This window comes from Paroedura picta, chromosome 4 (assembly GCF_049243985.1).
Source record: "Paroedura picta isolate Pp20150507F chromosome 4, Ppicta_v3.0, whole genome shotgun sequence".
NCBI classification, from domain to species: Eukaryota; Metazoa; Chordata; class Lepidosauria; order Squamata; family Gekkonidae; genus Paroedura; species Paroedura picta.
In genome coordinates, this window is record NC_135372.1 from 26,857,701 (window position 1) to 26,883,187 (window position 25,487).

At 47.9% G+C, this 25,487-nt stretch overlaps 1 protein-coding gene across 7 annotated transcripts in view; it reads left to right on the forward strand.

Annotated features, from left to right (window-relative positions):
• ATP8B3 (ATPase phospholipid transporting 8B3) overlaps positions 1-25,487 on the forward strand; it is an 81,552-nt gene that overhangs the window by 23,044 nt on the left and 33,021 nt on the right. For all 7 annotated transcript variants that reach the window (XR_013229959.1, XM_077332059.1, XM_077332057.1 and 4 more), the window contains exons 2-11: positions 9,653-9,715; positions 12,520-12,611; positions 14,450-14,563; positions 15,562-15,660; positions 17,569-17,630; positions 18,431-18,503; positions 19,641-19,711; positions 20,736-20,818; positions 22,892-23,050; positions 23,169-23,257. Coding sequence is in view for 6 of the 7 variants with exons in the window: in XM_077332059.1 (XP_077188174.1) it covers positions 9,661-9,715; positions 12,520-12,611; positions 14,450-14,563; positions 15,562-15,660; positions 17,569-17,630; positions 18,431-18,503; positions 19,641-19,711; positions 20,736-20,818; positions 22,892-23,050; positions 23,169-23,257 (897 nt within the window). In the remaining variant the exon portion in view is untranslated. The remainder of the gene's footprint in view (positions 1-9,652; positions 9,716-12,519; positions 12,612-14,449; positions 14,564-15,561; positions 15,661-17,568; positions 17,631-18,430; positions 18,504-19,640; positions 19,712-20,735; positions 20,819-22,891; positions 23,051-23,168; positions 23,258-25,487) is intronic.

Below are 25,487 nucleotides of genomic sequence, written 5' to 3' on the forward strand. Positions count from 1 at the left end.
GTGGTGAGCTCCTCTTCACTGGCAGTCTTTAAGCAGCAGCTGGACAGATAGTTAATTTGGATGCTTTGGGCTGATCCTGCATTGGACTAGATGGCCTGTATAGCTCCTTCCCATTCTATGATTCTTTAATGTGTGTTCTGTATATCTAATGTATTTGTAACCACTGAGAAAGGCTGAAGAAGGCAAAATGCATCTGGTTTCATGTGGTTCATAGGATATACTCATTCAGCAGGAATGCTTGTAAACTGTACTGTCTGACATTCAGTGCCATTCCGCACAAGGACCAATGTTGCCGATTGTTCACAATTTTCTTTTTGTTTGTTGTAGTATGACCCTTTTGACACAAACTAGATTTCGAGTTTGTTTCCCCTCTTTGGTTGTTTGCTTAAACCCTACAGGGCCACCATAAATTGGCACTTTCTACCACCAAGTGTATCGATGGCTGATGGCTTGGTGGAAAGAGCCTCCATGTTTAGAAGCAGTCTACCTTTCAATGTCAAATGCTATATTCCCTGCTTGCAGCTTCTAGGCCTGTCTGGCGGGCCTCTTTTGGGGGGACGTGGGGGAGGCAGATGGTGATTGGGTGGGCAGGAAGGGATGTTCCAGTGTTTGTCTCTTGTGGCCCTTCCTTGCCTACCCAGGAAATTGCTGATTGCCACTGTAAGGTGGTAGGTGAATTTCCTCCAGGCCAGGCTGGATTCTGGAGATTTCTGGTGTGTGTGTGTGTGGGGGGGGATCATTGAGGTATAAAATTGGGGTCACTGTGGGTAGGGAGGTAATTGTGAATTCCTATATTGTGCAGGGGGTTGGACTAGATGACCGCGGGGGTCCCTTCCAACTCTAAGATCCTGTGATTCTATTCTGTGATTCTAGGGGTAAGAGATGTGCCATTCGTCTGATGTAGCTCCCTCTGCTTTCCCCATAATTCCCTCCCCTGCGGGGGCTCTGAAAGGAACAGATGTCTTGCAGCCTTTCTTTGCACTTCCTTCCAGGAAATGGGAGTTTGGGATGATTCTGCAGGGGTGGCTGGAAGGAAAAAAAAAATCAATTTAAGAAAAAAAACTATGCAAAGAATCAGGTAGGCAGGTGAGGGCCAGGCAGGACTGAGCTTTGATGTCTGTCCAGTGCTTTGAAAGGGCAAAGCATCAGGAAATGTCACTGGCTTAGACTGCAGAATGCAGGCTTGATGTAAGGTGACACTCTTGCCGGGGCAGGGGTGGGCGTTGGCAGTGGCGGTGGGGGCCGGGGGGGGGCAGATATATGATCTCAGAAGTCTTTATACTTCTGCTTTCAAAAACAAATTCGGAGGCTTCCGTCCAAATTCTTGGACAATTACACCCATTTTTCTCAAACCTACGAGAGTGAAAAAGAATTCTGTGATTGAAGGATGTGGACTTTGCCGTTGCCCTTGTTGTTCCAATCTAATATTGAAAAGTTACAAGTAGAGTTAGTTTTTATACCCTGCTTGTCACTACCCGAAGGAGTCCCAAGGTGGCTTCAAATTGCCTTCCCTTCCTTTCCCCACAACACACCCTGTGAGGTAGGCGGGGCTGAGAGTGCTCTGAGAGAACTGTGGCTCTCCCCACAACAGACATCTGGTGAGGTAGATGAGGCTGAGTGAGCTCTGAAAGAACTGACTCTCCCCACTACAAAGGCCCTGTGAAGCTGATAGTTCCCTGAGAGAACTGTGACTCTCCCCACGACAGACACCCACCCTTTGAGGTGGGTGAGGCTGAGAGAGCTCCGTGAGAATTGTGACTCTCCCCACCACTGGCACCCTGTGAGATAGGTTAGACCAGTGGTTCTCCACCTGGGGTCGGGACCCTTTTGGGGGTCAAATGACCCTTTCACAGGGGCCGCAGCAGGGCGAGCGGCTTGGCCGGGGGGGGGGCGCTGCCACTGTTGCAGCTCCTCCTGCAGGCGCCCACACCTGGCCACCTGCTGCTCCAGTAGTAGCGCAGTCTCCCGCCAGGTGCTCCAGGTAGCAGCACAGCTTGGCGGGACAAGAGGCAGAACTGAACTGAAAAGCCCCAGAAAAAAACAAACAATTTATATACAATCATGAACAAGGGATCTTGACGCCATTGGTCAGTTTCAGTTTAATTGCTGGGAAAGGACACTTGCCTAATTTTATGGCTGGGGGTCACCACAACACGAGGAACTGTCTTGAAGGGTAATGACATTAGGAAAGTGGAGAACCACTGGGTTAGTCTGAGAGAGTCTGAGAGAGTCTGAGAAAGGTAGGAGGGGGGGGCAGGGAGCTGTTCCTATTGGCAGCAGAGGAAAAGACCCACATTAATGGGTTTAAACTATGTGTAGAATGATATTGGCTAGATATCGGGGGGAAAATTTCACAATCTGAGTAGTCCGGAAGTAGAATGGGCTGCCTAAAGAGGTGGTGAGCTCCCCCTCATCTGTAATCTTCAAGCAGCAGCTGGACAGATCCTTCTCCTGGATGCTTGAGGCTGATCCTGCATGGAGCAGGAGGTGGGACTAGATGGCCTGTGTGGCCCCTTCCCACTCTAGGATTCTAGGAGTCTAGTTCAGCAGAGGAATGGGCTGCCTCAGGAGGTGGGGAGCTCACCCTCATTGGTGGTCTTCAAGCAGCAGCTGGAGAGATCCTTATCCTGGATGCTTGAGGCTGATATTACACTGAGCAGGGGGTGGGAGTAGATGGCCTGTGTGGCCCCTTCCAACTCTATGGTTCTATCACTCTATACATTTGAATTGTTTGCTTCCTTGAGCCATGGGAGAAGATTGAGATATAAAAGATATTTTCATAAAATAAATGTTTAAAAGGGGACTAGACAAAGTTATGGAAGAGAAGTGTCATCAATAGCTATTCGCCAGGATTGTGAAACAGAACTTCCTGTTTTGAAGCCATCTACTTCCGCATAGACTAGCAAGATGAAGAAAAAGAAAGGCATTTATTTTTGTTTGTCCAAGAGCTATAGAAAAGGTTGTCTGTACGCAAGAGTGGTTTTTCCTCAGAGGTGGAAGGACTAACATTACTCTTCCTGTATGGATGCCTGCCTGCAGGCACATCCTGCCTGCCTGAAATTCATTTTTAAAGAAAGTTAAGACGATCATAGAATCATAGAGTTGGAAGGAACCTCCAGGGTCATCTAGTCCAGTGGTCCCCAACCTTTCTGAGGCTGGGGACCGACAGGGCATCGGGCCGCGCCTGCGAGGACCATGGCCGCGGGCCACGCCCACGCGGGCCATGCCCGCGCATTGGGCCGCGCACGCACGGGCCGCGCATGCGCGATGCGCGGCCCGGCCCTGATTCCCTCTCCCCGCCCTCCCGCAGTAAGAAGCTTCCCGGGCCGCAAGCTTGGGCCGCGGCCCGCAGGTTGGGGACCACTGATCTAGTCCAACTCTCTGTAGAATGCAGGAAATTCACAACTACATGTTTGTGGTGCAGACCTAGTGTGTGTGTGTATTGCTAAACTGAACTGCTGAGCACGCTGTTATCACAATGCAAGTAGAGAGCACAAAGAACAATAGGAGCTTGAAACTTCTGTGGTGGAGTACAGGCCTGAAGGCCAAAAGAGATACATGGATACATGTAATTTGCAAGTGACGTGAATAAAGGACGCTGCGCTTAGGGGGGAGCTGGCTGAAAGTCGGCAGACTTTGCTTACCCTCAGATATCTGCGTGCGGATCTGAATCTCTCTCATCCCAACATATGCCTACTCACAGTGGTCCCAATTCCATGCCCAGAAGGTGCCCTCCCCACCACCAGCCTGGCCTGGAAGAAAGTCACCTCCTGATTGTTTGACTGATCCCACAGTGTCAGTCAGCGATTCCCTGGGTTTGCAAGGAAGAACCGCAAGAGACACACACTGGCACATCCCTTCCTGCCCACCCACTCACCATCTGTCCAAGTTCATAAAATCCGCAATTCTGTCAGATGGCAATTTAGCCTCTGCTTAAAAAACATCCGAAGAAAGAGAACCCACCGCCTCCCAAGGAATGGATCCTGTGGCCAGTTCCCACTCGGTTCATCTCTTTTGATAGTGGTGTCAAACCCAGGGTTTCCTTGGATCCAAATCCAGTGACTTCTTGTTTTACGATGGGTTCAGAAATTCCTGGGAGTGCGTTCCCACATACTGAATAATGTAGTTTTTCAATCTACTTCAGCTACTGTTAACAAGTGGATTTTGCTGTTCAGTAAAATCCTGTTGCATAATGCATTGACAGAGGATTGGAAGTGCATTATTTAGCGTGATTAGGGCGGTGGGGTTTGGGGAGGGACCTCAGTCGGGGTCCAGGGCCATAGACTCCACCTTCCAAAGCAGCCATTTTTTCCAGGGGAACTATTCTCCATAAATCTGGAGGTCTAGGGCCTAGTCTGCACACATAGGATAAAGCACTTTCAATGTGCTTTGGCAGCTGGATTTTCCTGTGCGGAACAGGAAAATCTACTTCTAAAGTGCATTGAAAGTGCATTATCTATTGTGTGCAGACTAGGCCCAGGTCTGATTTCAGGGGATCACCAGGCCCCACATGAAAGTTGGTATCCCTATTTGGCTAAGCCAGTCCCCCCCCCCCCCATAACATCCACCCCCAAACCCAAATGACTGTACTCTGCATAAGGTAGGGAATGAGCAAACTTCAAAAGTGATCAGCGGAAGAAAGATCGGCTGTCCCACCACGGTGTAAGGACAGTGGAGAGGGGCTGAATAACTACCCACATTCCATCCCGTTGCACAAACCAAAAGGCTGTCACAAAAAGGGAATCTGACCCAGGAGAATATTGAACGGTCGGATGCCCTGCAGATATGCAAATGCCGTCAGGTAATCTCCGAGGTTGGCTCACTGCTTTTTGGTGCACTTGAATAATCCTGCTCATACAAGGACACCTCCTCAGGGGCTTGTGAGACCTGTAGGGAAGTCCAGGGTTGCTACACAGAGCCAGGAACTGCAAACCACCCCTGAATGACTCTTGCCTTGATGACACACACACACACACAATACAACAAGGCCTGGAGAGGAGACTACTGAGAGGGGATCTGATAACCATCTTCAGGTATTTAAAAGGATGCCATGTAGAGGATCAGGCTAGAACAGGCTAGAAAGGGAGACTGTAGAAATGCAAGTTATTATAACACTTAAAACAATGACATACCCTTGACTCAACAAGGACATAGATTTTTTTTATCTCACTATGTATGTGTGCTAACCTTGTTTAACTCGTGTATCCACATTTCTCACAATTTATTTTAATTGGGACTATGTGTCTGTTAGTAGTATAAAATGTAATTTTGAATTTAACTCTCTGGTCCCAGGACAAGACAGCTGCCAGCTCAGCTTCTGATTGTAGGAATGTTTCACACTCGTATGGAGACAGATGGGGCCAGCAGCAAATGGTGGGGTGGAAGCTGTTGATCATTGATATAAACCAGTGGTCCGCAACCTTTCTAAGGCTGCGGACCGGTGTGTGGGGGGAGGGCGATCCGGCGGCCACGCACGCCGCGCACGCCGCGCACGCCGCGCACGCCGCGCACGCCGCGCACGCCGCGCACGCCGCGCACGCCGCGCACGCCGCGCACGCCGCGCACGCCGCGCACGCCGCGCACGCCGCGCACGCCGCGCACGCCGCGCACGCCGCGCACGCCGCGCACGCCGCGCACGCCGCGCACGCCGCGCACGCCGCGCACGCCGCGCACGCCGCGCACGCCGCGCACGCCGCGCACACCGCGCACACCGCGCACACCGCGCACACCGCGCACACCGCGCACGTGTGTTTGCGCCACATGCGGCGCCAAACATGCATGCGTGGCAATTTCGCGCATGCGTGACAGGTCCACGCATGCGCGTTTGCGCCATGTGCGGCTGCAAACATGCTTGCGCAGAACTTTTGCGCATGCACACATGCGCGAAATTGCCACGCATGCACGCATTCGCAAAAACTGCTGCGCATGCGCGTTTGCGGCTGCGCATGGTGCAAACTCATGTTTGCGCCGGCGGCCCTGCTTCCCTCTCCCCTCCCCCAAAAAGAAGCTTGCCAGGCCGCAAGCTAATCGGCCACTTTGGCGACTCATTTGCTTGCGGCCTGGTTAATTTCTTACTGCGGGGGGCGGGGGGCGGGGCCACTGATATAGACAGTTTTATTTCTCCTATTTTTTTGTGAACTACAACTGGATTCGAGGGGACTGATTGGCTGTTTTGGCAAAGAATTATCATATGGCTGTATTTGGATGTTGTGACACAGTTTACTAATTTAACAGGATTAACTTTGCTTATATATTCCCATTATCATGATGGTCAGTGGAAGAGTGCTTGCACTCGAAAGCTCACGCCCTGAATAAATCTTTGTTGGTCTTAAATGTGCCACTGGACTCTGAATCTATGTAGAGGATGGAGCAGAGTTGTTTTCTCTGGCCCCGGAGAGACGGACCAGAACCGATGGGATGAAATTAACTCAAAAGGAATTCCATCTGAACATCTGAAAGAAGTTCCTGACAGAATGGTTTCTCAGTGGAACAGGCTTTCTCGGGAGGTGGCGGGTTCTCCATCTTTGGAAATTTTAAAACAGAAGCTGGATAGCCATCTGACGGAGAGGCTGATTCTGAGAAGGTTCAAGGGGGTGGCAGGTGACAGTGGATGAGCGAGAGGGTTGTGAGTGTCCTGCATAGTGCAGGGGGTTGGACTAGATGACCCAGGAGGTTCCTTCCAACTCTGTTATTCTATGATTCTATGATTCTAATCCTGTGTGGCTCTGTAATGTTAACTATTAGTTTTTAGTATATTTATATATTTATGTGTTCATTCGTTCGTTCATTCATTTTATATACCACCCCTCATTATGACAGGGCAGCATATAAATTGAATATAAGGGCAGCATATAAATTGAACGAATGTACAAATAAACCAATCATATTGTCTTCTCCTGAATAATGTTATTTTATGGAATCTTAAACACCTTTTAGTGATTCTTATTAATGCTATGTTAATGTTCTATTTCAGGATGACACAATTAGATGGTTCTTACTGGTAAATCTGTCATAAGCGAAGTCCTCTTTTAATTCTAAAAATAAAGTATGCCAGAATGCAAATATGAAAACAGCACCATCCGGGCTGTGACTGGGCCAAGGTCACCCAGCTGGCTGAAAGTGGAGGAATGGGGAATCAAACCTGGCTCCCCAGACTGGAAGCCATGACACCAAGCCCCTAATTTCAAGAAGGGAGTCTGAAGAACTGAGCCAAATGGAGTTGACCATAGATGGAATTCTAGCCCTACTGGGAAAACTAATCATTCAAGGAAAAGTGCCATTTGGAAATCTGAATGTCAAGCTTTTCTCTGACATGGATTCAAACACAGATACATTGCATGGCAGGCTGATGCAGGAAGCAGGTGATCCTTAGCTTACCAGTGCTGGAGCATCATTTTGGTTGATGTATGAGGCAGCTATAGAAGTCTACCTGGGGGATATGACCCACTAGTTGGAAGGTCTATATAAAGACCACCTTAAGTTACAGCCAACTTGCCCTCATTGAGTTTTCAAGGCAAGTGTTGGTTTGCCATTGCCTGCCTCTTGCACAGAGACCTCGGGACTCCTCTGTGGTCACTCATCCAAATACTACCCAAGGCCAGCCTTGCTTAGCTTTTGAGATCTGATGAGATTTGGCTAGTCTGGCCTGAATCAGACCCTTTGTCCATCAGTTTTGTCTACTCAGACTGCCAGTGGCTCGCTGCGGTCTCAGGGGAACCTCCCTGTTCCACATACATTATTTTAAAAATGTGTATAAGAGCAAAGTTGCAAGGAAATAAACCCCAGATCTGTCCAGTTGGGTGCAAATTCTTCCCCTGCTGCGACTCACCTCCAACAGCTTACTTTGGCTTGCTCTGTGTCAAGTTTTTGATTAAAAACTCCCTGAGGCAGATACGTCACTTCTTTGAATTTTAAAATTTTATACTTTGATTTCTAGGCCGCCCTTCCTCATAAGTGGGCTTGGGGTAGTGCACAGCATATAAAACAGAATAAAACAAATTTTGAACTGGACATCTCTGTTTTTATTCCCCAACTCCCACTGTCCTGTCCAATTGCTCTTCTCAATCTTGGTGGATTTTGCATGTCTCTCTGTGTGTGTGAATCAGTATGGGGATGGAACAGTGAGAGAGGCCACATTAAATGGGTAAGGTCGGGGAGCAGAGGTCGGGCGGAAGAGTGCTATTTTGCAGGCCCTGCGGAACTTTGTTAGTTCTATCAGGGCCTGCATCTCTGCTGGGAACTCATTCTACAAGGCACGGGCCAAGGCTGAAAAGACCCTGAGCCATCGTGCTTCCCTGGGGCCAGGGAGCACCATATTGCGATCGGGACATAAGATTAGTGCCAGAATTATTCTGACCCAGTGGTCAGATTTGGAGAACTCAATTTCAGGCTTTTTAGGGGTTTTAGGCTAATTTTTTAAAAATTACTGTTAAACGTTTTATGGTTGCCTCTTGTGGCGCAGAGTGGTAAGGCAGCCGTCTGAAAGCTTTGCCCATGAGGCTGGGAATTCGATCCCAGCAGCCGGCTCAAGGTTGACTCAGCCTTCCATCCTTCCGAGGTCGGTAAAATGAGGACCCAGCTTGCTTGCTGGGGGGTAAATGGTAATGACTGGGGAAGGCACTGGCAAACTACCCCGTATTGAGTCTGCCATGAAAACGCTAGAGGGCGTCACCCCAAGGGTCAGACATGACCCGGTGCTTGCACAGGGGATACCTTTACCTTTACCTTTAAACGTTTTATATTTACTAACCCCAAACCTGTTCTTGGGAGGGGCAGCTAATAAATCTAAATAACGATAACGACAACAACAATTATAACAATGCATTCTTAATTATTATTGTTGCTGTTATCGTCATCATTGCTGCTGCTGGCCCACCAACATAACTGCCTACAATCTTTGTGCACTTCGGAAAGACTAACTTTAACGGTTCACCAAAAGGATTGCCTAACTGGAGGACTTGGTTGCTTCCTTTCCAACTTTACTTCATTTTGATTTCTCAGAATGATTCTGGGTTTGCGCGCATTGGGAAAGAAGCACTGTGAAAGAAGCACTGTGAAAGAAGCACTGTGAAATAAAGGAACACAAAATTACTATTGTACAATTATGTTTGATGTTTCACTCACTTGCACAACTACTCCTGGGTATGTGTGTGTGTGTGTGTGTGTGTGTGTATGTGTGTGTGAATTTAGGCAGATTATGAGTGAGTGGACAGAAGGGAATGTGCCAGTGTGCTTGGCTCTTGTGGCCCTTTCTTGCATGCCTAGGGAAATGCTGATCACGACTTTGGGGTGAGGAGGTGAATTTCCTCTAGCCCAGACTGGCCTGAGTTTCTGGGTTATTTTTTTGGGGGGGGCATCATCTGGGCATGGAATTGTGGGTGGGCCGGCAGTTGTGATTTTCCTGCATTCTGCAGGGGGTTGGACTAGATGACCCTGGAGGTCCCTTCCAACTCCAGGATTCTATTCTAGTATAAAAACTGAAGATTTTCTATTGTAGTGTTGAAAACAAGGCTTAGAAACTTGGAACTCTAAAGCCCAGAGAGCCGGGGTTCTTTTTTTTGGGGGGGGGGGAATTAAAAGCAACCCCCCCTATTGCCTGTGCACACACTGGAAACAGGGAAAATGACTGCTGTTTGGCTTATTGCCTTTCTAGATTACAGAATGGCAGGCAAGGAATCTCCTGGCAATTACTGGAAAGCAACAAAAGCTCAGCAAGGTATGTGTGTGTGGAAAGGATAATTGGGTGCATTTAATTCTGCAACCTGGGTGAAATGTTGGTTTTAATCACTGTTTTAGATCTGTGCATTCTTTTAAAATGGGTTTTCAGTCTCTTTTTAACTGTTCACTGCCTTTAGGGCCCTAACTCGGTGGAAAGGTGAGATGCACACGTGCTAAATAAATAAACGCTGATTTGAGAGGCTTGCTGTCTCACTCCATGGCAAAAAGCCGAACCCTATTGGCCAGTGCTCCCACACGCCAGAAACAAATTCTGACCACACCACAAGTGAGGATGCTGCAAGTTTCAAATCAAGCCTGTTTGAGACCGAGTTTGCTGTGTTCAAGCACTTTGACTGGATTTTTTGGTTTCTCACCAAACGACACAAATGCCTGCTGAACAGGCTGCCTCTGGTTTCTTCAAAACGGATAATTTTCCAAAACACTATGGAACCAATTAGATTGATATCCCATTAATACCACTAAGGATGAACACCAAATACTGTGATTTAAAAACAAAACCAAACCCACAGCATTTATTTAAAATAGGGCTGCCAAATCTGGGTTGAGAAATTTCAGAAGATGGAGCCTGGGGAGGGCGGAGTTTGGAAAGGGGGTGGAGCTTGGGGAGGGCGGAGTTTGGAAAGGGGAGGGACCTCAGTTGGGTCTAGTACTGCAGACTCCACCCACTAAAGCCACCATCTTCTCCAGGGGAAGTGATCTCTGTAGTCTGGGGATCAGTTGTCATGTTGGGAGATCTCTAAGCTCAACCAGAGGTCAGGAACCCCACTTATTTATGATCTTTGGCTGATTTAACTGTCTGTAGCTGCATTCAAACCATGCACTTAGCATACATTTACTCCACACTATTCTACGGAATTTCGGTTCACTTTTCCCCTTCTAAATTTGTACCTACTATTTACCATTTTAAAAAAAGGCCTTCCAGTTAAACAGCAGGGGAAATGGCAGTCATAGTGGGCAGATAAGCTTATGGAGACATACTGCACAATTGGAAAGGAACATATTGAAACAACCTGATGAAAAGTTGAATTGATCTCTCCCCCAACCTCACAGAAAGAAGAACAAGTTCAAATGACCGATAGACAGGATGTGAGCCTAACAGAGATCTTTCAGCATCCCTAGAGTCACTAACTCCTGACTTGGACATCCCTGGAGCAGGCTTTCTCAACTTTTTTACTGAACATTCTTCAGGCCTTAAGAAACGCTAGAAGTGTCACAGTCACAATGAATATGGTTGGGAACTGTGGACACACCCACCTGGAGCCCTGTCTCTTCCCACCCCCTCTAGGCCCATCGTTGGCCCTGCTGGGAGGGGGGGGGGGAAATGGGTCAACATGACCATGCATGGTCATTTCACCTGATAATTGCTTAACAGTTCTAAAAAAATATATTACAAAATTAACTCCCACCCATTTGGGAAATCCTTTCAAGATCATTGAGAAACCCCAGGGTTTCAGAAATCCCAGGTTGAGAAAGCCCGCCCTGGAGATCTGAAGGGTGGATACTAGGGAAAGGTTTGGGGAGGGACTTCTGTGGGGTGTCATGCCACAGAGTCCACCATCCAGGGCAGCCATGTTCTGCAGGGGAACTGATCTCTGTAGTCTGGAGATCGTTGTAATTCCGGGAGATTCAGCCCTCACCTGAAGTTTAGCAACCCAAGGGGGAACAAGGAGTAGAGTCCTGAGAGAAAGGACCATCCCAAGGGGGGTGTGGGGGAAGGAAGAGTTCTGACAGAAGGAAGAAACAGAAGACAAGCCCCTAAAGAAGCTATTTTACCCAGGGTATAAATTTATGATATTACCTGGATTATCAAAAGTCCATATCCTGAAACTCCTCCTCGTTTTGAAGGTGCTACTAGCCCAATTGGTGGACCTGCTTATAGGGATGCCAATTATCGTTAATCTCCAGACTAAAGAGATCAATTCTCTTGGAGAAAATGGCTGCTTTGAAGGGTAGATGTCCTAGCATTTTAGCCCCACATCAGAAAGCTGCAGAGAGACGGGAAAAGACTCTCATCATGTTGTCTGACTTTTGTGTATGCGTGTCCTGTTTTGATATCCTCACCTCTTTGTTGATTTAGACCGTCACCTAATTTAAGTTCTACCTATCTATGGTTATAGGTGATTGGAGGGTCCTTCCTTCCTTCCTCTTGGATATAACTCTCTGTGTGATGTCTCCTAAATTTGATTCTAATAGGAACTCTCTTCTCCATAAAGCTAGTGAGATAGATAGGAACAATGATCTCACGGACCTGTCCCCAGTGGGTAATTTGCTGTTTCCTGTGCCTTCTCTCCTCTTCTCCTCCATTCCTTAAGCCTGCAATATGGTGGGTGCAGAGATACCTCCAGCATCTCTCCCCAGCCAGCTATTTGGATTAGAATTTCTATATTAGTTAAGTACACTCTTGGGGAATGTGCTTTTCTTTTTTTGTTGTTTTCTGACCACATGCACTCAGAACCCTGCCCATCAGCCAAAGGTATTCTGCAAATAATTCAGGATATTAAGACTTTACCACAAGTCTACCAGTATTTAATTTCCTTTCTTCCTGCCTTCCTTCTTCCTTCCTTCCTGTAAGGAAGAGGAAGCCAGTAGGCTGGAGGTATCAGTGTTTTCTTTTTTGTCACTTCCCCCCCCTTCTATTAACAAACCCCATAACTTCTTTTCTCAACTGGAGTTTGTGGGAGAAACTGGGGTTACAGTTAGATACCTTTGGAAAGGCTAATCTTTCCTGGCAGGAAAAGTATCTTGAGACCTGCCTTCAGTGATGGCATGGTATTGTTCCAGATTTTACCTGGATTGTGAAAGCAAATGACCGAGCTTATCACGAGCAGTTTCAGAAGAGGTACGCCTGCTGTATGAAAAAGAAAAAATATGCGGTAAGGAATGATTTCTGGAGTCTTATGGGGTGGGGTGGGATGGGGTGGGATTTCTGCTCTCCAGACCTTTGCATTCCCTCAAAATTCATTTTTGAAGCAATATATAACAATAATTTTAAAAATCTATATTAGTTAAGTATAATTTTGCCTTGGACTGCAAGGCGAACAAACCGGTCAGTCCTAGAGGAGATCAGCCCGGACTGCTCCTTAGGAGGCCAGATCCTGAAGATGAAACTCAAATACTTTGGCCACCTCGTGAGAAGGAAGGACTCCCTGGAGAAGAGCCGAATGCTGGGAACTCTGCTTCCCAACCATGTTCTGTACAATTGGGCCACTTCTGGGGTTTCTCAAAGCCTGAAGAATGTTTCAGGGGTTTCTCAACAGTAAAAAAAAAGTTGAGAAGGATTGAGTTAGATTCTGGGAAGTCCAGGTTTCAATCCTTACAAAGGGCTAAACTATGCATTTCTTTACAAGATGTATCCAGGTTTACCTAGGGATGCCGCCCTCCAGTTGGGACCTGGGAACCCCCCGAATCACAGCTCATCTCCAGACTACAGAGAGCTATTCTCCTGGGGAAAATGGATGCTTTGAAGGGTGAATTCTGTGGCATGCTACACCACTGGGGACCCTGTCTCCCTAGGCTTCATCCCCGAATCTCCAGGAATTTTCCAGCATGGATCAGGCCCACCCTACCCCGTCATCCCCAGCTGGTGGCTTGAGGGGACCTAGCAGCCCTAAATTTACCACTTTGATTATATGTCAGACTCCAAGGGTCAAATGTCAGCTCTAAAAAGGCTGCTTTTTACGCCGCAGAATCTGATTTTGCTCATGATGGGTGGGGGCTTGTTGCCAGTCTTTCCCCTGAGCCTAAAGAACCTGCAGTGGGAAATTATTTGTCTGACTGTGGAGCTGTGACTGCATGGACAACATGCAGTCTTTTTCTTAGCACACTGTTAAATGCTTGCAAAAGCCCGCTGGGCATTTCAGATTATCTAGTAGACATTTGAGCTTACCTCCATTTGTGGTTTCTGTGGGGCAGAACCTGGGAGGAATCTTGCAGTCATTCAAAGAGCACACAACATTTTGACTTTTCACCATGTCATGTAACCAAAACATAGACCTTAGTAGTCCAACAGAGCAGAGAGCTTTTAAAACCCAAATAATGAACTTTACCTATCTTCATGGCTTACCATCCCCAAAGTCCATCTCTTTCCTCTTAGGGGGCTTCCATGAGGAAGGTGTCAAGATCCTAGGAAAGCAGCCCACAGAAAAAAAATCTCTTTGCCAGACAGAACCACGATGACTCCATTTAGTCCAAAAGCAGTACAGTCTTTATTACAGCAGAGCAAGCATCTTCAGGAGGTACACAGAACAGAGGAATTGGCAAAGATAGGGGGAAAAGGGGAATGAGGTTTATATCCATTAGACGTGACTCTCATAACAAACTGTGGGAGAACTGCCCCTTTGATGTATAAGGGTGCAAAACCCAGAGACTAGATGTCTAATTCCCAGGTTCTTACACAGCTGTGAGATTGCTTGGAGTTGTGAGCATTCACACTCTTCAAGGCTATAGATACGCATTACACTAGCTGGCGGGGAGCTTCAAAGGAATGCCAGAAGAAAACCAACATTGGCCCAATTAATCCCATTGGTAGAAAGCCTCAGTGTAGAGCAGGGGTAGTCAAACTGCGGCCCTCCAGATGTCCATGGACTACAATTCCCAGGAGCCCCCTGCCAGCGAACGCTTGTAGTCCATGGACATCTGGAGGGCCGCAGTTTGACTACCCCTGGTGTAGAGTTTTGGAACAGTGTGCTCAAACCCACTAATTTTCCACCAGGGCAACTCAATCAAGACCGCCAAATACAACGTCCTCACCTTCCTCCCTCTCAACTTGTACGAACAATTTCACCGGCTGGCGAATCTCTATTTTTTGCACGTCATTTTATTACAGGTGAGGACTAAGCAGCCATTTGGCATAGCCTTTGGGTGAGCTTGGGGAGCGGATGCCTTGCAGGTATCGTGTTCCTAGCAGATCGGGGGCTGTGGCTCCACCCTCTACCCCAAACTTGGAAATGTTGACCATGCAGTCCAGGGCTACGTTGATGTTGATTTCAGGCTAAATGTGACTTTTGTGGGAGAGACCCAAAATATTTTGTGAAGACCTCATCCTGGCCACCTTTTCCTGTGCTCTGCACCCTTGGGCAAAATTTTGGGTGGGGGAGGGGGGCTTTGGTTACAGCTCCTTTCCCCTTCCATCTTCTTCCAGCCAATCAGGGGTCACGGCGCCACCCTCTGTCAGAATTCCAAAGGTGTCCACAGGCTCAGAAAGGTTGGGGACTCTTGGTGTAGCCAATCAGATTTGAATACACTTCAAAAAGGTCATGGACGAAATAGAGAGAGCAGAGGAGAGCTATGAGGATGCTCTGGGGCCTGAGGGGCACGGCCGATGAGGAAAGGCTTGGGAATGTTCAGCTTGGAGAAGAGGGGGTTGAACAGGGGACCTGATTGTTCTCTTTAATTAGCAGAAAGCTTGTCACTTGGAGGGAGGCCCTCTTTTGATATGGTACCCTTACAAGGGATTGAGGGACAGGTAGATGAACTCATTCCTTATAAAGGTAAAGGTATACCAGGTCATGTCTGACCCTTGGGGTGATGCCCTCTAGCGTTTTCATTGCAGACTCAATACGGGGTGGTTTGCCAGTGCCTTCCCCAGTCATTACCGTTTACCCCCCAGCAAGCAAGCTGGGTACTCATTTTACCGACCTCGGAAGGCTGGAAGGCTGAGTCAACCTTGAGCCGGCTGCTGGGATCGAACACCCAGCCTCATGGGCAGAGTTTCAGACTGCATGTCTGCTGCCTTACCACTCTGTGCCGCAAGAGTCTCATTTCATGCCTTGTAACTTAGCCCTAATGATTGCGCACATCCCAGTAGCTTCCCCTTCCTTCTAGGCGATCCCGGAGATTTCCACTCTACCTTGGTTTGCCCTCCTGTTTCCCATCAGCATCCTCCTCGGCATTCGTGGCATCCGGGACCTAATTGACGACATTGTGAGTACCAGTTTCATTCTGAGGCTGAAATTTCTTGGGGAAGCCGGTTGTCTTTTGACAAAAAAACCCATCTGTACCTTACCCAGAAAGGAAGTCGTAGCAATATTTCCCACCTTGCTAAGCTGTCTGCATGCACCAGTTACATCACTTCCAGGAGGGGATCAGGGACTGACATAGGGTAGCTCTAGGAATGGCTGGAAATTCTGTGGTTTCCCTATAGGTATTCCAGTGATTTCTAGTGCTACTCTTTGACACTTCCAGGTTTTTGCTGGAAATGATGTAGCAGCATTGCTGATGTCACCCCTCTTCCCCATCTCTCCTTTCTGGAAGATAAATATTATAAGAAGTTAAATATGATAGGAGGGCTTTGTCATTCTGGACTGCCATTTTAAGAAAGTTTCAAGGACCAAAAGACTCTGTCTTTGCAATTTAGGGGAGATCGAGACTTTTGTACATGTGTTCTTTAGGTGCCTTTTCTTTTTTACATCAGCAAGTTCATCCTTCCTCTATTCAGGGATGTCCCCAGTTGTTTGGGAGCAGTAAAAAATTCAGATTCCTTCTATGGAGAGGAAAGGCCCACATTGCTACACAGGTTGCTAAATACTGTGCTCATAAATACCATGTACATGAAGACAGCCAAAGCTATACAAACGGTGATTTAGAGGAGTCTTCTTGAGGAGGCCTCACTTCAAGAAGGACGTAGATAAAATTGAAAGGGTACAGAGGAGAGCGACGAGGATGATCTGGGGCCAAGGGACCAAGCCCTATGAAGATAGGTTGAGGGACTTGGGAATATTCAGCCTGGAGAAAAGGAGGTTGAGAGGGGACATGATAGCCCTCTTTATGTATTTGAAAGGTTGTCACTTGGAGGAAGGCAGGATGCTGTTTCCGTTGGCTGCAGAGGAGAGGACACGCAGTAATGGGTTTAAACTACAAGTGTAACGATGTAGGCTAGATATCAGGGGGAAAAATTCAGTCAGAGTAGTTCAGCAGTGGAATAGGCTGCCTAAGGAGGTGGTGAGCTCCCCCTCACTGGCAGTCTTCAAGCAAAGGTTGGATACACCCTTTTCTTGGATGCTTTCGGATGCTTTGGGCTGATCCTGCGTTGAGCAGGGGGTTGGACTAGATGGCCTGTATGGCCCCTTCCAACTCTATGATTCTATGATTCTTAAATTTAAAATGTTGAACTCTCAATTTTAAACGTTAAGAATCTTTTACTTTGTTCGTTCTGCTTACAGAGAACGCCTGCATTCTTCCATTGCAGATTGTCAAACAATTCATTCTGGCTGAAGCGACGTATCAAATAAACATCTATCAATCTACCACCCCACCCCCACCCCCACCTCTGATGTTGCCTTTCCTAACCCTCCTGCTGGTTGCCCGGTTTGTCCTGGCAAGCCAATAGAGTAAGGGGTGAGGAGAACTTTACTACTCCCCTGCCAGTTACCAGGAAATTTAACCCACCATGCAGGAAAAATCCCAAATGCAGAAATGGAGCAATAAGTTTGATTTGAACCATAAGTTTCACAAAATTTGAGCCGTCAGTTTCACAAAAACAGCGTGCAGTTGGAATGCCAGACCCTCCTGCCAACCAGCAGGGGGCAGGGTGGACTTTCTGGGTGAGGCGGGGACCTCACTGGTGATGACCAGAAGTTACTTCCTGTGAGTACCAGAAGTGATGTCAGCATGCAGGGATGTTGCTGACATCCCCCCCTTTATTTGGGCACTGGTTTTCTGCTGCCAGGGAACAACTAATGACAAAACAATGCATATGTTGAGTAGCAGAACATAGAGAATGGTACAAAATAATGTTTATTCCTTTATTTAAGAATATTCATGAATAAATGAAGATCCTTCTCAGAGCAGTCAACAAAGCAGAAAATTCATTTTTTCCCCTTTGCTTTTCAGGCACGGCACCGGAGCGATGGGGAGATCAACAGCCGGCCCTGCGAGATTTTGACCGGGGAAAGGTGAGGAAGGGCTGAGCCATAGTGAGAAATTTGAAGCAAACATGTCCCCCTACCCTGCCCCCAGGAAAAATGTTCCTATGCAGCCTTCCTTCTCAACACTCATTCTGAGTGAGGCAGGTTGCCTCGTTCTGAATTGGCTTCATGAGGTCACCGTGCAGCCAAATCTGATTGGCCAGCTATTGTTATGCTCTCTTTTCATTCACTGTGTGAATTGGCTAGTATCACATTCTTTTTTACAAAGCCGGCACTGATTTCAAGAAATCGTTGCAAATGACAGAGTTCCTCTGAACATGGGCAGAGACTACAGAAAAATGAACAAATATCCCTGACGAATCAGTCCACGTGTTCACTGTTTCCCAAAGTAAACAATCAGATAACCCTGGAAATCCTGCATAGAGGCCCTAACTTCCCACTACTGGTATTCTGAGGTACATTGCCTTTGAATATGGAGGTTCTATATAGCCCTCACCCTGACATGAATGGCCCTATCAGGTCTCAGAAGCTAAGAAGAGTCAGCCTGGTTTAGTATTTGAATGGGAGACCATCATGGGAGAAGAGTTGTTTCTCTACCTGAAAGAGTCTCAAAGTGGCTTACAGTCACTTTCCCTTCCTTTCCCCACAACAGACACTCTGAGAGATCGGTAGGGCTGAGAGAGCACTGACAGAACTTCTCTGTGAGAACAGTTCTAACAGGACTGTGACTAGACCAAGGTCACCCAGCTGGTTGCATGTGGAGGAGGGGTGAGGAATGAAACCCAGCTCCTCAGATTAAAGATTATTTTGTTTGTTTTTTGTCACAGATTTTGCAAGAAGCAGTGGCAGGACATACAAGTGGGAGATGTTGTTTGCCTCCGTAAGGACAGCTTTGTACCAGTAAGCGAGCTCTGCTATTTGCCTGTGTTTCATTAGCTTGGTCGGTTGCTCTCGGGGGGGGGGACGGGACTGGACATGTTAAGGCAGTGCTTCTGGAAAAGACCGGTGAGGTATAAATAGAATAGTCCAGGACTGATTCTGCATTTACTTTGTTTATTCCATTGTGGATCTTGCTGAATTCAGATCGATTTGAACTTGGGTCTTCCTCTATTCCCCCCCCCTGTTGAAATAGAAAAGTGTTCTGCATGTGATTAGGGAAGCTCAGAAGCGGGGGGGGGGGGGGTAGCCAAGCGCAGCAGGAGCCTCTTTCTTTTCTTGAAGGGGCTGGGGAGGAGAGGATTGGAGACAGCAGAGGAGGGGGAATAAATCCCAGAGGCAAATCTCTGCTGAGAGAAGTTACTGCTTCTGGAGCTTCTGCCAAGAGAAGTTTGGACTTCCCTTTTAAGGGAAGCCTTGCAACCTGGGAACAAGTAAGCCTTTGAACTGATGCCATGGCCAATCAGGGCTTTTCCTCAGTATTGGAGGCTCTAGGGAGCAAGTTTGTTGAAGGAAAAGCAGGGAGGTGCTCCTTTACTCATGCCGATTTTTCAAATATCGAGGGTTATATCCACTCCAGGATGTCACAGGGGAAAGGTAGGGTCACTCCGGATCAATCATGCTTGTTGCAGATGAAAAATAAATGAAATCACATTCAGTGTAGACGGCAGGGACTGAATCGACCTGGGATTGCAAGAAAAGCTCCATGCAGATTCAGCCCAGGTTTGTTGGTGGTTCCCAGATAGACGAAGGTGTCATCATCTGGCAGTATGGCAGGTGGTAGGTGGCTCTTGAACAGGAGAACACCGAAGAACTTTATGTAGGTTGACTAGGGTCCTGGAAATGATAAGGTTGCCAACCTCCAGGTGGGAACTGGAGCTCTCCAAAATTAACAAAATTAGTGACAGAGATTAGCCCCCCCTGGAGAAAACTACAGCTTTGGAGGAGGGATTCTACGGCATTTGACCCTGTTGTGGTCCCTCCCTTCATCTAATTCCTGTCTTTTCCAGCCCCCCCCCAAAAAAAACCCTCCAGGAATTTACCAAGTTGGCAACCTGACCTCTGATGGACAATCTCCTCTTTCTCCTTTGGTTTTTCAAGGCAGACCTGCTCCTGCTGTCCAGTTCAGAACCCAGCAGCCTCTGTTACGTGGAAACCATGGACATAGATGGGTAACGTTGTTTTCTAGTCAAAGGAACTGGCCAGCCTTGGGCAAAAGCTCCTCAGGTCTTGTGAGCTGCTGGGGAGTGCATGGGACTGGGGGATTAATATAGGGATGGCAATCTCCATGTGGGGCCTGGAGGTCCCCTGGAATTATAGTTCATCTCCAGGCTCAAGGGATCAGTTCCCCCTGGAGAAAAGGCTGCTGTGGAGGGGGGACTCCACTGAGGTCCTTCCCTGTCTCCAATTCCCACGCCCTCTACCCCCAAAGTCTCAAGATATTTCCCAACCCAGAGCATAGCACGGAAGGCCCATATAGGCCTATAGGGTGCCTAGATCAGGAGAATAATCTCCATAGCTTAGCATGTCCTCTTTGGAGACCAGATTGACACACTTTTGGAGGGACATCTGGGGGCACCTGGCAAATTGTACTGATGTTGAAATTAAAAAAATATATATTATAATACTATTTTTGCATTCTATGCGTTCTATGAAATATTGTTTTTTTTAATCAAGAACCCCCCTGGTCAATGGTGTCCTGCTTTACCAGTGTTAAAATCTGGTCACCAAGAAGCCCTCCAAGACCTGCAACAAAAATAAGGGGAGCTTTATCAACTAGAAATTGACCTACCAAATTATGAAATGTGGGGAGACATCTGTATTCACCTGGGGAATTTTTATACAAATTGGAACTTTTCAATCAGCAATCAAATGCATTGGGAAGCATTCGTTTAATTTAACTGTGAAATGAATCAGGAAGCATTCATAGTATCAGGAAGCATTCAATCAACCGGGGAAAGTTTTTAAAAATCTTCTAGCAATGAAAGACCTGGGGTTCCTCCTGAGGATGCCTTGAACACGTAGGGCAGAAGGCGTCCCATCCCCCCCCAAGGTCAGCTGGCAGTGCATGCTGGGATAGGGCTATTTGGCCCATGTTGGATTGGTGAGTTGGGAGGCAATAAAATAGGGTTATGCTGCCAGAGGATTTCATAATTAGTATTTTTATGGTTTTTATTTGTGGTTTTCCATTTTCAGAGAGACAAATCTGAAGTATAGACAAGCCCTCCTGATAACCCACCAAGAGCTAGCCAATGTGGAGAACATGGTGACCTTTGACGGTCAGTGAGAGTCCTTGTCGCTTTTATTTATCTTCTTAGGGGTAGGCCTGAGGCCAGAGTTCAGGCATCCTTAAAATAGCAGTGCACAGAACGAATTGTGGTTTATTCCATTTATGTTCCACCTTTCTTCCATCATAAAACTCAAGGAGGCAGGTGTGATTGGTGGAAGGACAGGACTCCAGGCATGAAGGTTGCCCATTTCCAAGTAGGGCTTGGAGATCGCCCAAAATTACAGCTGATCTGCAGACAATAGAGATCAGTTTCCCTAGAGAAAATAGCTACTTTGGAGGGTGGACTCTGTGACATTATACTCCACTGAGGTCCCTACCCCAGTGGCTTCTAATCTGGAGAGCTGGGTTTGATTCCCTGCTCCTTCTGTACATGCAGCAAGTTGGCTGACCTTGGCCTGACCCAGACCCAGTCCTGACCTTGGCCTGACCCAGACTTGGCCTGACCCAGTCCTGTTAAAGTTGTTCCCCCAGAGCAGTCCTGTCAGAGCTCCCTCAATCTCACCTACTTCACAGGGTGTCAGTTATGAGGAGAGGAAGGCAAGGCAATTGTAAGCCGCTCTGAGACGTCTTTGGGCAGTGAAAAGCAGGGTATAAAAATAAACACCGTATTTGCCGGAGTATAAGACAACTAGGTGTATAAGACGACCCCCCAACATTTCCACTCAAAATATAGAGTTTGTTATATACTTGGCCCCACCTCTGCATCTACCTGTGACCTGTGACTAGTGCGCAAGTGCGCATGTGCGAGCTCTGCGTAGACAAGGGGCGGGCCGGAGCGCCGCTGCTTCCCGCAGAGCAGAACGGGCCGGTCACGCCGAAAAGGCTGGCACCCCTGTCTCGCTGGTGATGCTCTCTGCAGCCACGCTGATGACCCACCACGGTCACGCTGGATACCACACGATACTGGATGGTATGTAGAATGAGGTGGGCGGGCATCGGGAGCCCACTATGGGCAGCTATGTCTATCCCAACTGAAGTGCACCCGGCGTATAGGACGACCCCCCCCCGCACTTGGAGGCATGTTTTCAGGGGGAAAAGTAGTCTTATATGCCAGCAAATACAGTATTCTTCTTCATGTGAAGAAGGGAGGCTCACCTGGCCTTGACCAGGGCCAGGGATTTCTCTGTCTTGGCCCCCACCTGGTGGAAGGAGCTCCCAGAAGAGATTAGGGCCCTGCCCGACTTAAAACAACCCCGCAGTGCCTGCAAAATGGAACTCTTTCCCCAAGCTTCCTGTCAAGGCCAGTGAAGCGTCCCCCCCCCAAAATCACCACCCAGAGGCCCCTCCCATCACCAACTATGTTTTTCAGATGGAAGAATTGAAACCACAGAACAGCAAACAGCTACAACCGCTGAGCTACAGAATGGAAATGTTCTAATGACCAAGTGTTGTGTTAAATATTTTATTGTTACTAATGTTTCCTTTTGAAATGTTATATGTTCCAAATGAACATGTTCCTTGTACTGTACCATGAAAAATCTTTCATTGTAAACTGCCCTGAGCCACAGGGGAGGTCGGTATATAAATATAATAAAATAAATGAACAGGATCTTGACATTTAGTCTGAGAGAGAGAGAGAGAGAGAAAGAGGCTGGCCAGGCTCACAGTTTCAAGGCAGAGAAGGGATTAGAATCCAACACTCTACCCTTGACACCCATGTGGTGGAATGGAGGTCCTGAAGGCCAGTAATGCATCCTGTTTGGTATGCTACAGAGATGCCAATCTCTAGAGGGGGCCAGGCGATCTCCCAGAATCTCCAGACAATCAGGATGAGTTCCCCTGGAGAAAAAGGCTGATTTGGTGGGTGGACATTATGGCATCATTCCATACTGAGGTCCTTCCCCAAACCTGGGTTCCACCCCCTCAAATCTCCAGGAATATCACAACCCGGTACAACCCAATCTGTCTCACCTCTGTCATACCTCTGTTGGCAACCCAAGGGGGCCTCTCTCAGTCACACACACCATGTGTGTGTGTGACAGAGAGAGACAGAGAGGAGTGAGTAGGTGAAGAACCATGTGCAGTAAATTGGAAGACCGCATCTTGTGTTTCGGTGGCTTAGGGAAGGTGACTTGTGAAGAGCCAAACAGCAGACTGCATAATTTTATTGGCACCCTGGAATGGCGTGGTGAGACATACCCTCTGGACAGTGAGCAGATCTTATTGCGTGGCTGTAGGATCCGGAATACAGAGGTCTGCTATGGCCTCGTCATCTATGCAGGTGAGCCAGGGTAGCCATCTGGACATGGCTGTGGGGCACCTGGGATCCCACAGAGGTGGTGGGGAGGGATTTATCTGGTAGTAGAAACATGTTTCTTTCCTGACTCCCTCTGGTGCAGGTTCCGATTCCAAAATAATGAAAAACTGTGGCAAGATCAAACTGAAAAAAACCAAGCTCAACCGTCTAATGGATCGCATTGTACTGCTGGTGAGCCCTTTTGAGGTCGACAAAAACTTGGGAACAGGAAATAGGTGGTGGGGAGTGTGATTGTAGCCATAGAGTGTCCAACATTTATTTCAGGGGTCCACAAATTTTGGGGGGTGCCTGTGGGCACCTTTGGAATTCTAACACAGAGGGCCATTCCGCACCGGGATCCATGTTGCAAATTGGTTGCGGAACGAAAAATCTCTATTGTAAATAGTGGAATTTGTCATTATGCATACCTGCCTTTGTAGTGGAATCCAGTTGCGTTTCTATCGTTTCCCACAGGTTTCCGGTCTCGGCAAAAATCGCTAGCCAGGAAGCGATATTGCCGAGCTCGTCCCGCCCCTGGCCGTCAAGCAGCCAATGGGCGGTCATTATCATGATCCCAAACAGCCCCTTTCCCTTTAAGGAAGGTTTTTTAAAAAAAACACACACACGTTGCAACGAATCTGCGTTGATTCGTTGCAACGGAGAGACCCATCCAGCTAGCAGGTGGTGTTTGAGCTGCCGTTTCATTGTTGCCACGCTCCCTCCGAGTGGAAAAAAAAATCCCCCCCCCCCACGGGCGTGATTTTCGGCTGAAAACAGTGTGAAAAATAAAGGGAAAATAAACCAGCAAACGGGCCTCTGTGTTGCTTGTGTTTGGTGACTTTAAACAGAAGGACTGCAGCCGGAGAAGCCTCGCTGGGTAAACGAAGGCTTGCCGGTGCGTTGATCTCCGCTCGCTCGGAGAAAAAAAAATGGTGATCGCTTTGCCGGAAGATCAGAGGAGAGAGCCAGGGGGAGGGACTTTGCAGAAACTGCAACAATGGTAATACACAGAACTTTTTCGCTAGTGTTGCAGATTGGTTGCAGGAGTGTAGCGCTTTCCGGAGGGTGAATCCACTTTTTGGGATTTCCCTGAAAGCGCTACAACGAAGCACTTTTTGCGGATCGGTTTCAGGAGTGTGGCAGATTGTCAACGACGTTGTGCATAATGGCAAAACTGTAGCGATTTCAATGTGTAACCATTGTGCTATTTTGGACGAGTGCGGAACGACCCAGAGTGATGGGCACAACCGCAAAATGGCTGCCACAAAATAACTGTTGTGGGAAGCAGAGCCAGACACAAAATGGCTGCTGAAGTCATGAAGGGCAGATCCCTGTGCTGAGGTGGCAGCTGATACCAAACAACATTTTAAAAAAATCTGTACTGCCAATCTGATCTGTAACTGCTGATCAGAAACCTTCCTGGGGAAAAGCCCTACCTGGTCTTGCCCCTGAACCCTTAGTGGGCACAAGAAACAGTGATGGTACCAAATGGGCACCTCATTGGGGACTCATGGCTAGGCACAGGCAATTTGGTTTGGATAAGCTGAAAAGCAACCCAAATCGGTACTGATTCAGGTAATTATTGGACCTATCTGAGCTGAACCACTCATCCCCTGCATTTACATGATCCAAATCAGTGGTGGCTGACTTGCAATTCAGTGATTCAACGATTCAGCCTGTTTAAATGTCCCTCCCCCCCCACACTTCTCAGTTCCCACTTGATAAGGCTGAGGGAACGGAGCACCTGCCAAACAGCTGATAGTGATGGGCGTGCTGCTCCCTTTAAATCCCTTCCCAAATTTGGGGAAGGATTTAATTGCCGTAAGAGCCTCTTGTGGCGCAGAGTAGTAAGGCAGCCGTCTGAAAGCTCTGACCATGAGGCTGGGAGTTCAATCCCAGCAGCCGGCTCAAGGTTGACTCAGCCTTCCATCCTTCCGAGGTCGGTAAAATGAGTACCCAGCTTGCTGGAGGGTAAATGGTAATGACTGGGGAAGGCACTGGCAAACCACCCCGTATTGAGTCTGCCATGAAAACGCTGGAGGGCGTCACCCCAAGGGTCAGACATGACTCAGTGCTTGCACAGGGGATACCTTTACCTTTTACTTAATTGCCGTGGAGTGCCTGTCATTATCAGCTGTTCGACGTGCTGCTCACTCCCCCAACCTTTACAGGCAGCTTTGCCTGTGCACTTAAAGGGGAGCATTTAAAGAGAGTGTGGCACGTTGAACAGCTGATAATGACAGGCACGCCACCCAATCCCTTTAAATCCCTCCCAAGCTGGCATGGCTGCTTGCAAAGTCTTTGGAAATAATTTAAATAGCACCATGCCTATCAGTATCAGCTGTTATGCAGGGCATTCTTTAAATCAGTGGTCCCCAACCTGCGGGCTGCGGCCCGGTGCCGGGCTGCAAAGGCCATGGCG